The 16291-nt window shown below is 51.2% G+C and overlaps 1 protein-coding gene across 6 annotated transcripts; it reads right to left on the minus strand.

The window, feature by feature from the left end:
• Nucleotides 1–59: 59 nt before the first annotated feature.
• On the minus strand, nt 60–15891 carry LMBR1L (limb development membrane protein 1 like). 6 transcript variants are annotated; one of them, XM_082352453.1, is made up of 17 exons: nt 12553–12960; nt 8931–9015; nt 7819–7852; nt 6627–6766; nt 6335–6438; nt 5568–5694; nt 4977–5045; nt 4775–4839; nt 4350–4422; nt 4173–4256; nt 4001–4077; nt 3360–3437; nt 3136–3209; nt 2811–2901; nt 2661–2727; nt 864–1025; nt 60–651 (listed from the first exon to the last, which is right to left on the minus strand). In XM_082352453.1, the coding sequence occupies exons 1-17, from the start codon at nt 12622–12624 to the stop codon at nt 440–442; spliced, it is 1614 nt and encodes a 537-aa protein (XP_082208579.1). In that variant the 5' UTR covers nt 12625–12960; the 3' UTR covers nt 60–439. The 6 variants fall into 6 exon arrangements, with proteins under 6 accessions (XP_082208579.1, XP_082208584.1, XP_082208581.1 ...); XM_082352458.1 differs by having other exon boundaries at nt 60–661; nt 8931–9046; nt 12553–12955; XM_082352455.1 differs by having other exon boundaries at nt 60–661; nt 12553–12952.
• Nucleotides 15892–16291: the final 400 nt, after the last annotated feature.

Consider the following 16291-nt stretch of genomic DNA (forward strand, 5'->3'; position numbering starts at 1 on the left):
CTCTGTAGACTCAGGACTGGTGGGAGCAAAGCTGTTCAAACAGACACAGAGACAGACCCTTTAAAAAACCAAAGCAAACCCTGGGATCAACTTTATTGCTGATGGTTGTGGTCTCTTCCTCTCTATGCCCCCGTCTCTCCAGTGGTCCATAGCTCTTCCAGGATAGCACAGGGCTTAGGCTCTGCTGGGCCAGAGGCAAGGGAGACAATCTGCCTCCCAAGTCTGCCCCCAGCTCAGTCCCTCCCCTGCCCCCACCCCACCCTATTGCACATCAAATCATGTAAACATGGCTATGGGCATGGCCCGGAACAGCAGTGAGGCAGATTGACGTGTAAATGAATTTGGGACCAGGAGCCAGGCCCAGTCACCCAGCCCCACCTCACGCTGGGGCCCACAGTTAAATCTGGAAAAGCAGGGGGGCCTGGTCCCAAACTCTGGCTCAGATGATGCAACAGTGCAGACAGCTCAGCTCCCCTATTCCACCCACCCTCTCAGATTCCAGGTCCTGAGGTCCACCCACCCCTGGGCACCCCTCCAGGCCTGGGCAGCAGATGGCAGTGTCCAGTTTTCTCCCTCCCACCCCCAGCTGGATGTCACTGGTGCTGGGTCTTCCTAGATGCCCGGGGGAAACCGGAGACTGGCAACGGCAGTCTGTCCAGCCCTGCGGAAGAGGCAGGGTGGGCTGTCAAAAGCGGGGTATAGGTTCAGTCCTCAGGGATAAGACAACCAAGCCACAGAATGGGTGGATGAGGTATGCTGCAAACAAAGCAGACAGCATGCCATCTCCCCTGTTGGGATGACCACTGTTCCAGAGGGCTCCACCCCACAACCACCCTACCAGCCTCACCCCCACTCCCTCTCACCAAAGGCCCGGATCAGCTCTGCCCGCACAGCTGCGGTGAAGGTTTTCACCAAACAGAGAGTGGTGAGGGCCGCGAAGGCTGCGTTGTAGAGGAACACGATGTAGAAATTGCCCAGCCAGTTGAAGCGTCCAAAGTCACCCAGAAGGTCCAAACGAGTGAGCCCTGAAGTACAAAGGCCAGGATGGGACGTAGGCTCCCCAACCCTTCCCTGGCTCAGAGCCCAGCTTTCTGCTGCCTCCTGGTGGCCACATCTCAACACTGCAACTGATAGGTTGGCTTCTATTCATTAGTTATTCCTGTCTCCCAAGCTCTGTCTCAGGGACAGTTCAGGGCTGTTGAAGAAAGTGTCAGCAGCTAGGCTTGCTTTAACTTCGCTTCCAGAGTTTGGCATCTTCTCCTCCCATGGGGGGTCCCCTCTGGCTCCAGGAGTCCTGAGAAGCATCCTGGGCCTGCTACTTGTTCCTGGGCCAGGAGCCAACAAGCAGGTCACCAAATGTTTTTTTCAGTAGACAGAGCAGTGCGGAGGCTAAGAGCTCTGACTCTGATCATGGCTGCTTTGGTTCATATCCGAACTCCACCCTATCTAACTGTGTGATCTGGGGCAAACTCCTTAAACATCTGTGCCTCAGTTTCTTCAACTATAAAGTAGAGAAAATAATGGGACTGTGAGAATTAAATGAGACAACACACATAAAGCACTATATGCGCCAGGCACTATTCCAACACTTACCGAGCCCCTAACAATAATAATATAATCATCATAAATTTAAATTCTGGAGCCCTGCCACCCCCACTTAAAAAATATTCCTACCAGCATCCAACCTAAAGGAACTAACTGGTGGACCCAGAGGCCAAGTTTCCTAAATCACCATGGCATAAGTACAAATGGTAGAGTAGAGAGACTATGAACTTAAGAATCAAATAGAACTGATTTAAATACTAAATCATGTACAGTATATGGATGATGATGGCAGGGAGGTGGGGAACCTATGCAACTCCCCTACTACCTTGGGTGAACCAGTTACACTCTTGAACATTTTCACCAGGTAATGCTAGATCATAGCTAAAGATGGGAGAAGAATTGAGCATGTTATTTGATGCCCAGCGTGTAGAAAAAGCACTGGACTGGGGTTCAGGAGACAGAGGTTCTAGCCTGACTTGGCTTTGCTTCAAAGTAGCTGTATAACTCTGGGTAAATCAATTAGCTTTTCTGTTTCTCATTTTTTTTCTTTTTTTTTTTTTAATCTTAGTTTGGCCACGCAGCACGGCAAGCCAGGATCTTATTTCCCTGACCAGGGATGGAACCCGCACCCCCTGAAGTGGAAGTGTGGAGTCTTAACCGCTGGACCGCCGGTAAAGTCCCTGTTTTTCGCGTTTTAAATGAGAATGTTGGGACTTCCCTGGCGGTCCAGTGGTTAAGACTCCGTGCTTCCACTGCAGGGGGCGAGGGTTGATCCCTCATGCCACAGAAAAAGAAAGAACTGTTTATCAGATGATCCACCGCAAAAGAAGATTTGGGGGAAAGTGGTGCTTCTCCACCAAAAAAAAAATGGAAGTAAGTAGGGGAGGCTGTGGGATGGATGTAGCAAATGGAAAAAGTATGAGCTTTGAAGCAACACTACTCTGAAGCTCAGCATAGCATTTTACAGAACCTCTGTTTCTCTATCTGTATAATGGAGATAACCCCTCCTCATAGGTTTGTTGTGGGAATTAGAGAGAGCATGAATATAAAGTGTCTGCTTAGTACCAGTAGGTACTCAAAAAAAGCCAATTCTCTTACCTCCTTTTGCTACTTACCCAGGGTTCGAGAGAAGACAGGAAGTGCTGAGCTTAGGACCAGGAGACAGACACAGTTCCCAATTATCTGGGTGGGAGTAAGGAAAGGGCAGGTCAGGGTAGCAGAGCTGCCAGCACCTAGTGCCCAGGCACGCCCCCCAGGCCAGCTACCTGCGTCATGGCTGTGTCATGCCATCTGGGCCGCAGTCCCCAGAAGAGTGGAGAGCTGTAGAATCCCACGACCGAGGAAACCATCAGGTAACTGTCACTGGGTTAGGGAAGAACTGGTCTGCTCCCAAGGATTAATGCCTCATCTCAAAGGGAACAGACCTCTCTCCCCCAGCGCTCCTTTCAAATCAAGTCTTTTCCTTCTTTCTGAACCCCGGGGTAGCCAAGTCTTGCCCCCTTCCCTATCACTCCCACTGTAGCTCTGCCCAGCAACCCAGAGGAGACAGGTTTGGTGAGGAGAGGCAAAGGTGGGTTTCCAGAAAGATACAAGATGAGTACGACCTGAACGACGGCACCAAAGGAGCCCAGCTTGGAGAAGGAGACCTGGCCCAGGGAGGCACCCTGAGAGACGGAGCAGTGTCACTGTGCAGCACGCCCCACCATCATCAGTGCCACCTGCACCCAGCCTACCCTCTGGCCTCAGCTTCTGCCCCCTCACCCGGCCTTTCTTAGGCCCTCCCCAAAAGATACGGTGAGAGGGCAGCCCAGTACCTGCATGCCCCGGGGCATGGCAGCCTCATCGATGAGCAGCTCCAGGATGTGGATGGCCACAGTGAGCACAGACAGACCCTGTGTGAGGCAAGGTCATGGACTCCCATCCCTGTCCCAGCCCACGGTTGTATCCAGAGTTGAATGTTCAGAGCAGACACTCTGGTCCAACATTTTCAGTTTCCAGTTAGCTGTGTGGGACCTCCTGAAGCCTGATGCTAGCAACAGAGCACCTTTGAGGGTATTATAAGATGCACCCTCTCCAGATGGAAGGATTGCAAAAAGGCCAAATAGAAAAATATACCTCTTCCTCCAGACAAATAAGACTTACTCCCAAGTCCAGGATGTAGCAAATGGGGGGATGGACTGGATTTCGACCCTTATTTTCACCCCAGAGCAAACCTGCATAACTGCTTAGGCCCTGCGTGGCCTTGGGCAAACTCCTTAACTTCTCAGTTTCGTCATCTACAAAATGGGAACTGATGTGCTCAGCACAAGGCGGGACACAAAGTAGATACTCGTTGAGAGACAACTACTACTACTGATGATAACCAGGTCCTTGCATCTCCTCCCTGCTCCCTGAGAAGGCCTAAGGTACTCAAGGGCCTACTACCTCCCACCCCCACCAAGGCTGGTATCCGTACCGTCAGTACCAGCAAGCACAGCATGGCCAGCGGGTAGCCCAGGTTCCGCTGCCAGGCTGAAGCCTTCCGCCGCTTCTCTGTGCAGGGATGGGAAGCAGTTAGCAAGGGCCTAGGATGAGGCGCTATTCTCCTTGGGGAAAGCAGGCATCCCAGTGCCTACCAACCCACATACCCAGCAGGACCCTCTGTGTCTGCAGAGCTAGGACCTGTCTGTGCAGCAGTTCCATGTCCAAGGGCAGCCAGCAGGAAGTGGGATCTGAGGGCAGAGAAGATGGTGCTGTCCCCAAGTCCTGCACAGGCCCTGCCCTAGCCACGCTCACCATCCCAACTGGGAAGAGCTGTGTCTCACTGTAAATCCTGCGGGTCAAAGCTGCCTCCTCAAAGGCTGAGCAGTGCAGCTGCTCCTCCAGGTCCTCCAGCAGCTGTGGGGGGGGGGGGGGGGAAGGGAGGGATGGACTGTCACAGGCTCTCTGATCCCAAAGGCGCCAGGAGAACCCTGCTCATCTCAGGGCTCCTTTGTCCTATTCCTTCCCCTACCCTCATTCACCACCCTGTGGCCAGCAACTTTATCCAGTCCCTCCCAACTGCCTTGTGTTCTGCTTTGTATGTCTGGTGACCAGCTCCAGGTGATGAGGGTCAAGGATACAGGGGCCAGCAAAGGCTGTGGCCCTCTGCAAGGTGTGTGCTGCACAACTGTAGGGTTGCTTCATTGTTTGGCTCCAGCTTTGCAGGAAGCCCGCCCTGCAGGATCAAAGGACAAGGAGCACTACATACCCGGGGCTTGACCAGCAGCTTCCCAGTGACCGAGAACATGCGGGCGAGACCTAGCGGAGTGCACACTGTGGGGACAGGAGCCAGTCACCTGCCAGACCCTTCTCTCTACCGCTTCCCCTACCCACCCTTCCATTCCGTCTTCCACCCTGGTTGCTCTGGCCTGAGGACCTTACCCATTCCCTCCCAGGTCCTGAACACTCACCCAGGAGCAGCAGGACCCCGAGGAAGGAGATGCAGGAGTAGAGGTAGGGGAGGTAGTACTCCCAGAAGTCTAAGGGTAAAAAAAAGTACATCAGCCCGTCTCTCTCCTCCTGCTTACTGGGGGATGACAGGCCTCAGAGTCTAGGCAAAGGCACAACACAAAAGCCTATAGGGGTTAGGAAAGTAATGTAAATGAGGAAAGCTGGCCAGCAGAAGAGGGAGTGGCAAGAGACCATAGCAAACTGGAGATCCTAAGCCCTCTCTAAAGGGCACAACCACTATTTGGCCCAAGGCACTGGGGCCTAGTGTGGCCAGATCCTCAACCTTGTCAAGCAAAGCCAGAAACCTGGATATTAATGTCACATCTCCCCGTTTCAATGGACTCACATTTTTATAAATCATTGCCTGGGCCCAACGGAACACTTGTACAGGTTGGATTTGGCCTGAAATCCATCAGTTTGAAACTTCAGTCTCAGGGAGAAGGTCCCAAACCTCTCCACTTTAGAGGGATACAGTTGGTCCAGGCAAGGGAACACCAGCCAGCTGAAGAGTCACCCAGCCTGGAGGGTGGGGAGGAAGCTAGCCTTCTCACCATAGAGGGACTCCCTGCTGGCCTTATTGTTGTCCACGATGGCTGACGCCACCCACACCATTCCCAGCACCAGCAGAGTGAGAAGCATCAGCATCACCACCGTCTCGTAGACCCGGGCCAGGACACCCTACAGGAGGAGGCAGTAGGTGGGGGGGGGGCAGTGTGGGGAAGGAAGGAGACGGCAGAGATGGCAGCTTGGCTGGGGAACCAGAGAGGACCGGATTCAGGAGGCAGCGGAGGGCGTTTCCCTCTTATTCTCCTAAGTCACTCTGTCCTCCTACCCCACAGTCCGGGATCATTCCCTCTACTGGATATTCTTCATTTGCAATCCCCCTCCCCAGATCCCTTCTCCATCCTTGTCTTGCCCTGGGAGGCTGACCCCGAGGTCTGTGTCACATAAGCTCTTTGCCCTCTGGTTTCCTGTTCACCTTGCCCAATGGGAAGGGCTGGCAGGAGAGTGGAAGGTAGGAAGAGAAAGAGTCCAGGGTATTTTTTTGTGTTTCCTCCCACCTTGGGCCCCTTTGACACTAGCTCCTCTCCTGGGTGGCCACACTTCCCCAGCTTCCACTATCAGTGGGTTCCAGAAATTATTTCTTCCTTTGGCTTAGGGGTGGTAATGACTTCCTGTTGTCAATAGTGCCTCAAGCTCCTTAATGCTGATTAAACCTCTGCAAATAGTCTCTTCATTAAAATCTCTTCAGTTGAACCACCTCAGTGGACTTCTGTCTCCTGTCTGCACAGATTGATTGATACATTCCCCCACTCACCTTTTTGGAGCCAGCGAAGCCCTCAGACTCAGTGAAGAAATATGCAAAGGGCATGAGGAAGATGAGGGACAAGTTGGAGAAGAGGAAAACGAGGTTCCAGAGGCCTAGAGCAAAAAATGAGAAGCAGAGATGGTCATTAAGGGGGGACCCCAACCCACTGGGGGCTGACCATGTGGCAGGGAAGGCGGGAGGGATGGGGTGCTCTATGACTGATTAGCCCCAGGCTGTCTGTGTCTCCCCTACCCTATCTGCTCCCCATCCCCACCCTCAGCTGCAACCAGGATCGATGTACCATGGATGAGGGAGCCGTTGAGCCACTGGATGTAGTAGTTCCGAGGCAGTGAGAGCAGCACCTCGTTGCTGATGATGGAGAAGGGCAGGAGCAGGACAGCACCCAGGGCGACTGCCAGGGTGAAGGTGCACAGCTCGAGCCTGGGCAGAGAAGGGGTAGTGCCTCTGATTAGCTCAGACACTCACTTCCCTGGGCCCAAGAAGCCCCATTCATCCCCACAAGCACTTGTGACTTCTCCTAGAACCAGCTGTAGCAGTGACAGACCTAGGGAAAGAGCTGTCTAGCTGGGGCTCTACCCACTGCCTCCCCACCCTAGCCCTTACCTCCAGGAAAGCCTTGGCATGTGGGATGGGAACACCTCAGGCATTTATGGGAAACTGGTCACCTGCCATGTCACTTGCCCAGACTGCCCCCAGGAATGTGGTCCTCCCGCACTTGCCTATAGGGTGTGCCAGGCATGATGCCAAGTTAAGGGGCCTGACTTCTCTGCTCAACTCAGGGAAGTGGATTTCTGAGCTTGCCTTCTTCAGCCTGGACAGGGCAGGGTCACCCCATATGGCTATGCCCTATGTGAAGGTACTAAGGTAAAGGGGGGACAAGGGGAGTTGAAACCCAGCTCCATAGCCAAGGCCTGTGCCCTGGGCTGCATCAGCTGAAAAGAAGGGACAATTATCTAGTTGGTCCATGGGAGGTGAGGGCGGGGGTTGCCTTTTAATCTGTTGTCTGTTGAATCAGAGGGGTCATCTCTATATTTTTCTCTTTAGGTGCTAGTGAATAATAACAGCCTAGAGTAAGGGCCATCCTCTCAGAACTCAGCATGCCCCGCCTTTGGGGGTTCCACCTTCCCCATCCCCTGCCATTTCCATCAGTCTGTATCCCCACCTCACTCCCTCTCCAGTGGCTGCTGGGAAGTGAAGCCAAGCTGGAGCCACTTCTGGTGACTCAGGCCCGCAGGAGAGGCTTCAGAGTTCCTGGCCAAGAGGCTGCTTGAAGTTCCCGGCCTAACCAGGGAGACAGGAACAGCAGCTTTTCCAAGCATCCCCAGGATAACGTAAAGCCAGAAGAAGCCAGAAATGGGGCAGAAGCAGAAACTCTCTCTTCTGACCCCTTACTCTCCCCCAGCTCCAGGGGCCTCACTAGATCCCAGCTTCTAAAGGCTACTAGTGCCAGGTGCTGAGGCAACGACACTTACGCAATCTTGTTGACTGTAGCATCTTCATCATCCGCTACAAAAGACAGAGGCATGGGGAAGAGGCAGGCCATCAGTGTGCAGCTCTGGGAGCCATCTGTGTTGCAGTGTGCTCTCCTGCTCCCACCTGCCTCCTGAAAGAAGGGCCTGGGCCCACTGAGGCAGAGCTGGACAGGAGGCCCTGGGAGAGCTCACACTATGAACCCCACAACCTATTCTCTGGCCAGGGTGGCAGCTTAAAAATCAATGGTCCCAGGTGGAGAGAGTATGGACCAGAAATTCCCCCACTTCCCTCCTTCCCCAGCTCTCCTCCATCATAGGTTCCTCTCTGTAAGCCGCAAATACAATGAATGACTGGTCTGTGAGGTTAGTTACATCAGTGGCTAGGTATAGCAAAGGGAAATGGCAGTGGTGGGGGCAGGGGGGGAGGGGAGAATCATGGAGAAAGTCCCCAGGGAAATCACACTGAGGACTAGCTGCCTTCTTGGCTGAGGGCGCATAAAACCGTCTGGAGGGGAGGAAAGGTTCAGGCCAGGACAGGAAGATCTGGACGGGCTGGAGCTAGGAACTGCGGTAAGTGTGTCCCTCTCCTTAACCACACAATGCCTACAGAAAGCTTTAATCTGAACGCTCTACCAAGAGAAAGGTCACCATCACCAGGTCCTGGGGCCCCAGTGGTCAGGGAGGTCTCTGGTCCTGGGTATAGGAGCACTAGGAGAGGAGATGACAGAGCTTGTGCCCATGATAACATTCACCCTGCAGTTGCCTGCTTTAGGTTCACAGAGAGCTTTCACATTAGCCGTCATATTTGGTCTACACAATGACAGTGGACTGGGTAGAGACTGTTAGGCTCATTTTGTAGAGGATGAAACTGAGGGTCATAAGAGTTACATTACTTGCCCTGTGGCTCTGTTAGTTGAGGGACTTCCATCTAGACTTTCCACTCTACCACCTTGTCTCTGCCTGTGGAGCGGGGGAGGCAGAAGAGGCAGAGGCTCCAGAACAACCACCTCTCCTTTCCCAGCAGGCACCATAGGCCTCTTCCCTTGAGGCTGGTGCCATGGCAACGGGAACACTGGCAGAGGGCAGGCAGAAGGGAGGGAAGTCACAGGTACCTGTGGTGAACTCAGCAGGCTTCTTGAAGTGGGTCAGGGCGATGTGGCAGAGGATGTAGAGTGTCGCAAACAGAAGTGTTGAAATCTGTGGCAGAGTGCGAGAGAGATGAGAAGCTCTAAGCCCCACACGTTTCACAGCCCCAATGGCCTCTCTCTTCCACAGGGACACTTTCCCAAAACTAGGCTCCATACTTCCAGGGGTTCCATCTTTCTCCCCAGTACTTCCTTCTATTCAAGGCCTCAGGGGCCTATAAGAAGCATCAGACAGGGGCTGTCCCATGCACTTGGGAAAACAGCACCATGCCCAGCTCTACAAGGGTTTTTTCCTAGGAAAAAAATAGTTCCAACTGAACCCTGGTTGGTAAATTGTCAGAGAAGACTCCTAGAGATGCACATATCCACACACCTGAAACAGGCCACAGAACCAGAGGGAATTTACTCCTAGCAAATTATTGGAAAAGGAAGCAGGTTTGAGGGGAAGAAGGGGATGTCTGCATTGTCCTGGTGCTCCACCCCCCTCTTCCTCCACTCCCACCTTGATCCAAGCTCTAGGAGAAAATAAGTAGGAATCATGTTCCTAGTCCAACTCAGGGCTTCTACTCTGTTTATTCAGGGGCCCTGAAGGATCAGGTCTGCTCTGGGCCAAACTAGAGCCTCTTTGATGCCCTGTCCTTAATAGTAGGTTTTTTTTAAAAAATTATTTGATTTATTTATTTTTGGCTGTGTTGGGTCTTCGTTTCTGTGCAAGGGCTTTCTCTAGTTGCGACAAGCGGGGGCCACTCTTCATCGCGGTGCGCGGGCCTCTCACTATCGCGGCCTCTCTTGTTGTGGAGCACAGGTTCCAGACGCGCAGGCTCAGTAGTTGTGGCTCACGGGCCTAGTTTCTCCGTGGCATGTGGGATCTTCCCAGACCAGGGCTCGAACCCGTGTCCCCTGCATCGGCAGGCAGATTCTCAACCACTGCACCACCAGGGAAGCCCAATAGTAGGTTTTAATTGGGGCCCCACATCTATGAAGTTTCTAGAGCTGGCATCAGCCCCTTTAAAAGCTTTCAATCCCTGGTCCCTACCTAAGGTGATTTCCAACTGCAGGGTAGGCCTCAAAGGGTCTGTCCCATGCCCCTGGGTGACTAGTCCTCCAATGGACAGTTATGGCAGGACTTGGCCAGGTTATTCTACACATGCATGCATCCCTACTCTACCGCAAGTAAGCTGCTGTTGCCCAGGGGAGGAGCCACTGGACAGGTTGGCTCCACAACCAGGGCCAGAGAATCTTGAGATTTTATTGTGTTTGAAGTAGGCAGGATCAGGGACTTCCCTGGTGGCGCAGTGGTTAAGAATCCGCCTGCCAATGCAGGAGACACGAGTTTGAGCCCTGCTCCGGGAAGATCCCACATGCCACAGAGCAACTAAGCCTGTGCACCACAACTACTGAGCCTGCACTCTAGAGTCTGGGAGCCACAACTACTGAGCCCACGTGCCACAACTACTGAAGCCCGCGCATCTAGAGCCCGTGCTCCGCAACCAAAGCAGCCACCACAATGAGAAGCCTGCGCACCGCAACAAAGAGTAGCCCCCGCTCGCCGCAACTAGAGAAAGCCCGCACACAGCAACGAAGACCCAACGGAGCCAAAAATAAATATAAAAAAAAAAAAAAAAAAGAAGGCAGAATCAGTCTCATAGGTGCTCCAGTCCCCAAGAGGAGCTGACCCTACAGGGAATCTGCACACAGCTATCTATGCAAAGAGAGAAGCCATAGACCCCAGAAGAACCAAGGGTCCAGGACAAAACTGTAGCTTTTATAAATTAATTAATTAATTTATTAATTTATTTTTGGCTGTGTTGGGTCTTCGTTTCTGTGCGAGGGCTTTCTCTAATTGCGGCAAGCGGGGGCCACTCTTCATCGCGGTGCGCGGGCCTCTCACTATCACGGCCTCTCTTGTTGCAGAGCACAGGCTCCAGACACACAGGCTCAGTAGTTGTGGCTCACGGGCCCAGCTGCTCCGCGGCATGTGGGATCCTCCCAGACCAGGGCTCGAACCCGTGTCCCCTGAATCAGCAGGCAGATTCTCAACCACTGCACCACCAGGGAAGCCCCAAAACTGTAGCTTTTAATATCAGGGAAGTAGGGTAGAATGAGCCACTCAGATTGTAACTGCAAGATTTTTACTGCCTAGTGCTCTGCCCTGGGCTTGCTTAATAAGCAGGAAGGTGGGAGGGCTCAAAAGGTCAGACTGGAGTTCCACGCAGTTCCATGCAGTTCCAGCAGAGTCTAGGTCATTTTCTAGAGCAGGGGATTGGAGCCAGGTGGGGGAGGTACTAGAAGCCTTCAGGCTGCCCTTGGCCAGCACTGATGTCCTCAACTAATGGGACTAAAGGATGAGGGAGACAGCCAGGAGGCTGCTTCTCTGTCCAAGGTCTCATCCCTCCCTGTTCTCTAGGAATGTGGGTCTCTGACTCTACACTGTCTCAAGGCCTGGGTGTGCCTCCATGATATGCCCAACCCTGCCATGTGGAATTCTCCACTAAGAAACACATAAGGAAAGCTTCCTGAAGGCAGATCTGGAGTTCTACACATGGACAGATACACTCCCTACTTTTCAGTCCTCACAGATAAGGGCAGACCTAGTTATGCCGTGGCTCACTTTAGCCCTCCTCCAATCTGAGGCTGCCCAGGGCAGACTAGAGCCAAGTCTGAGAAAAATGAAGGATGACCCCATCAGTGGGTTCTCCACTCACTAACTTCTATTCTTCTAAACCTTTCCCTTTCCCTTTAGTATTTGGGGGTGAGGGCTACCCTGGGGAGCTCCAAGGGAGGAGACAGAGGAGAAAGGAGAGAGATGAGAGTTCAGAGCAGGCCTGAGAAAGATGCAATCCCCTAAACTCCACTGGGTGCCCCTGGCCCAGAAGCAAGGAGTCCCTTGCTGTGTGGCAGTTTCAGCTGTTACTCTAGGTGGCAGTGAGGCTGTAAGGAAAGCAGCCAGGTGCCCTCTGTAGCACCAGGGAAAACCACTCACAGGAAATCCCTGAATGGCTGGGAAGCTAGGAAACTCGGCTTGCAGGATTTCTAACAAATACCAATAAGGGGGAGGAAAAGAAGGGGAAACTTTAGTTGTTCTCCATCTCTACACAGTAGAATCCACCTCAGCAAGAATACTTTCTTCTAAAGTGGGAAACCCACCAAAGTCCACTGTTCGTCTCCCCTTCATCAAACATTATTTGGGTTTGAGGGGTAAGTGCAAATAAGCCTTCCCCCAGCCAAACTCATCCCTCTCCGACCATCTGACTAAAACCGGCAGGTTCACCAGACTCCCAGACACACGAAGACCTGCACTCCGAACACGGGTGGGGGTGGGGGACAGGAGGGGGGGAGGGGCGTGTAGAGTGGGAAGAACGGAAACCGATCGGCTTTGTTTATCGCGCAGCTACCCAGCTGACCCGATCTAGGGATTCGCCAGCCCGAGCACTGGTCGGACCGGGGCCCTTCGTCGTTCGCCCCTGGACCAAGCAGGGTCTGCCGGCGCTCTGAGCGCAGGTGGTCTCACTCCGACCCGGACTCTCCCTCTACCGCGACTCCCGTTCCCCACTTGGTCCTACCCTTCCTGCCCGGGTCCCGCACTCACAATGCACTCGCGGACCCTCTCGTGGAATAACTGCTCTCGCACGGATAGCACTTCGTAGTCAGCTGCTTCCATACTCTGCTCAGCATGACTGGGGCGGGGGTGTCTCCGGGCCCGGGGAGGACCAGCGGGGATGAAACCGCCGCCGCCAAGCACCCGGACCCAGCGAAGGAGCCTTTTCTTGCAGCCTGTGACGGAGACTTAGAGTAATCTGGGGCTCAGATTCTGTCGTCTGGACGCCCTTCCCTTAAAGGGGCAGGCACCCGCGGGCCTCGTTTTAAAGGGCCCCGGCCCCCCGCTGCTCCCTTCCCTTTAAGGTCAGGCTTCCGTAGAGTTTCAACGCAGACACCCGCCGATAGGCACGCTAAGAGGAAGCGCAAGTCCCGGTTCTATTTTACTAGAGGCAGAGTGACAACACAACGGATGGGCGGGATCATTCCAGAGAGCGGAACTCATTGGCTCCTACGGAGCTGCCGCTCTTCACTAGAGGAACGCTGATAGGCTCGCCCCGTGGAAAGAGGCGGGATCTTTGGGGCTTACCGGTGCTCGTTCTAAAACTAAGCAACTGACTTTTTCACCTCCCGTAGTTGATGAGCAACGAGTGTGACCTTGGTTAAATAAGCCATTTGGATCAGGCCATCCAGGTGGGATGTGACAGCACCATAGGGTTCCGAAAGGTACCACTGCTCAGTAACACAAGGCCCGTAGTAGCATTTTCTTTTTTTTTAATTTAATTTATTTTTTTATACAGCAGGTTCTTATTAGTTATCTATTTTATACATATTAGTGTATATATGTCAATCCCAATCTCCCAATTCATACCACCACCACCACCACCATCCCCTCCCGCTTTCCCCCCTTGGTGTCCATACGTTTGTTCTCTACATCTGTGTCTTTATTTCTGCCCTGAAAACTGGTTCATCTGTACCATTTTTCTACATTCCACATATATGCGTTAATACAGGATATTTGTTTTTCTCTTTCTGACTTACTTCACTCTGTATGACAGTCTCTAGATCCATCCACGTCTCTACAAATGACCCAATTTCGTTCCTTTTTATGGCTGAGTAATATTCCATTGAGTAGTAGCATTTTCTGAAAGTGTTTATTGTGGGGTGAGGAACCCACTGCCGCCACGGAGTTTTCACCCAGTCACTTTTGTGGGAGCCCTAGTGTATGCTAGAACAAATACCAAAGAAAAGTGGATAAGAAACTATAGAAATATCCATCTGAAACTTTGTGAGGAAATGCCCACAGGGGATCATGGGCTGAGTCAAACATTAGCTGACCACCTACTATGTGCCACTCACTTTATAGATTTTATCTCATTTTACCCAGGGAAAGGTATTATGATTAGCATTTTAGAGATTAGAAAATGGTGAGAGGTTGTCACAAGGGATGCAAGTTACCTTCCTGTGACCTTGATACATGTACTGTTTGGGAAGTCCCACCTTCATGAAGTTAAACCCTTCCTCTAAGGTGGAGGGAGCAGTACAGGGAAACTTAAAAGAAGGGCTGAGTTTTGCAAAGCTCCCCACTGAAGAATAAGAGCGCAATTCTAAAGGACTAGACTGTGTCCCGTTACTATCTGAGCAAGAGTCAGGGGCCAGAATGAACAAATGAATTCTGTACTCTTGAAACAGGGCATGTACTTTTATCTCTATTCTGTTTCCCCAGTGATTTGAAGTAGAACCTTGGGAAATAAAAAGCATATACTTGTATATACATACATATTTGTATTTGTGTGTATGTTATATATAATATACTACACATGTGTATGTATATATGTATACATATATATATATGTCTTTGGTAGTAGCAAGATAATGAGAGGACGTGAATAGCTGATTTCCCTTTTAGCAGTGAAGCTTGGAGTGAAGAGAATCCAGTGGGGAGAGTGGGCAGAGATAGAAAGAGAAGATAGCTGGCTGGGTCCTTGGCTCTGTTGCAGGGAAGGAAAGGAGAGCAGCACAGGGAGGTGGCTTGGGCCTATCCCATGACCCTGGTGCTTAACTCTTATCTTTATCTCAAGCCAAAGTACTTTAACGATCTTGTTAAAACACAAATCAGATCTGTCCCTGCTCAAAATCCCTCAAAAGCAATCCATTTGCACTTAGAAATTCACCTGCCTTAAAGTAAGAATACCAAGCCCTGGGAATTCCCTGGCCATCCAGTGGTTAGAACTCGGCACTTTCACTGCCGAGGGCCCAGATTCAATCCCTGGTCTGGGAACTAAGATTCCACAAGCCTCTTTGCAAATGAACCAACTGACAAAGGATTAATCTCCAAAATTTACAAGCAGCTCATGCAGCTCAATAACAAAAAAACGAACAACCCAATCCAAAAATGGGCAGAAGACCTAAATAGACATTTCTCCAAAGAAGATATACAGATTGCCAACAAACAGATGAAAGAATGCTCAACATCATTAATCATTAGAGAAATGCAAATCAAAACTACAATGAGATATCATCTCACACCGGTCAGAATGGCCATCATCAAAAAATCTAGAAACAATAAATGCTGGAGAGGGTGTGGAGAAAAGGGAACACTCTTGCACTGTTGGTGGGAATGTAAATTGATACAGCCACTATGGAGAACAGTATGGAGGTTCCTTAAAAAACTAAAAATAGAACTACCATACGACCCAGCAATCCCACTACTGGGCATATACCCTGAGAAAACCATAATTCAAAAAGAGTCATGTGGGCTTCCCTGGTGGCGCAGTGGTTGAGAATCTGCCTGCCAATGCAGGGGACACGGGTTCGAGCCCTAGTCTGGGAAGATCCCACATGCCGCGGAGCAACTGGGCCCGTGAGCCACAATTACTGAGCCTGCGCATCTGGAGCCTGTGCTCTGCAACAAGAGAGGCCGCGATAGTGAGAGGCCCGCGCACCGTGATGAAGAGTGGCCCCCGCTTGCCACAACTAGAGAAAGCCCTCGCACAGAAACGAAGACCCAACACAGCCATAAAATAAAAAATTAATTAATTAATTAATTTTAAAAAAATTTTTTAAAAATCAGAAGAAACATTAAAAAAAAAAAAAAAAGAGTCATGTACCCCAATGTTCATTGCAGCTCTATTTACAATAGCCAGGACATGGAAGCAACCTAAATGTCTATCATCGGATGCATGGATAAAGAAGACGTGGCACATATATACAATGGAATATTACTCAGCCATAAAAAGAAACGAAATGGAGTTATTTGTAGTGAGGTGGATGGAGTTAGAGTCTGTCATACAGGGTGAAGTAAGTCAGAAAGAGAAAAACAAATACAGTATGCTAACACATATATATGGAATCTACGGGAAAAAAAAAAAAGGTCATGAAGAACCTAGTGGCAAGACGGGAATAAAGACACAGACCTACTAGAGAATGGACTTGAGGATATGGGCAGGGGGAAGGGTAAGATGTGACAAAGTGAGAGAGTGGCATGGACACATATACAGTACCAAACGTAAAATAGATAGCTAGTGGGAAGCAACAGCATAGCACAGGGAGATCAGCTCTGTGCTTTGTGACCACCTAGAGGGGTGGGATAGGGAGGGTGGGAGGGAGGGAGATGCAAGAGGGAAGAGATATGGGAACATATGTATATGTATAACTGATTCACTTTGTTATAAAGCAGAAACTAACACACCATTGTAAAGCAATTATACTCCAATAAAGATCTTAAAAAAAAAAAAAAGGCCCTCAGGGATTACAAAATCGTGGCCTCTGGGCTGCATTAGACATGCTGT

The sequence above is a fragment of the Balaenoptera borealis genome (assembly GCF_965194805.1).
Source record: "Balaenoptera borealis genome assembly, chromosome: 13".
Lineage (NCBI taxonomy): Eukaryota > Metazoa > Chordata > Mammalia > Artiodactyla > Balaenopteridae > Balaenoptera > Balaenoptera borealis.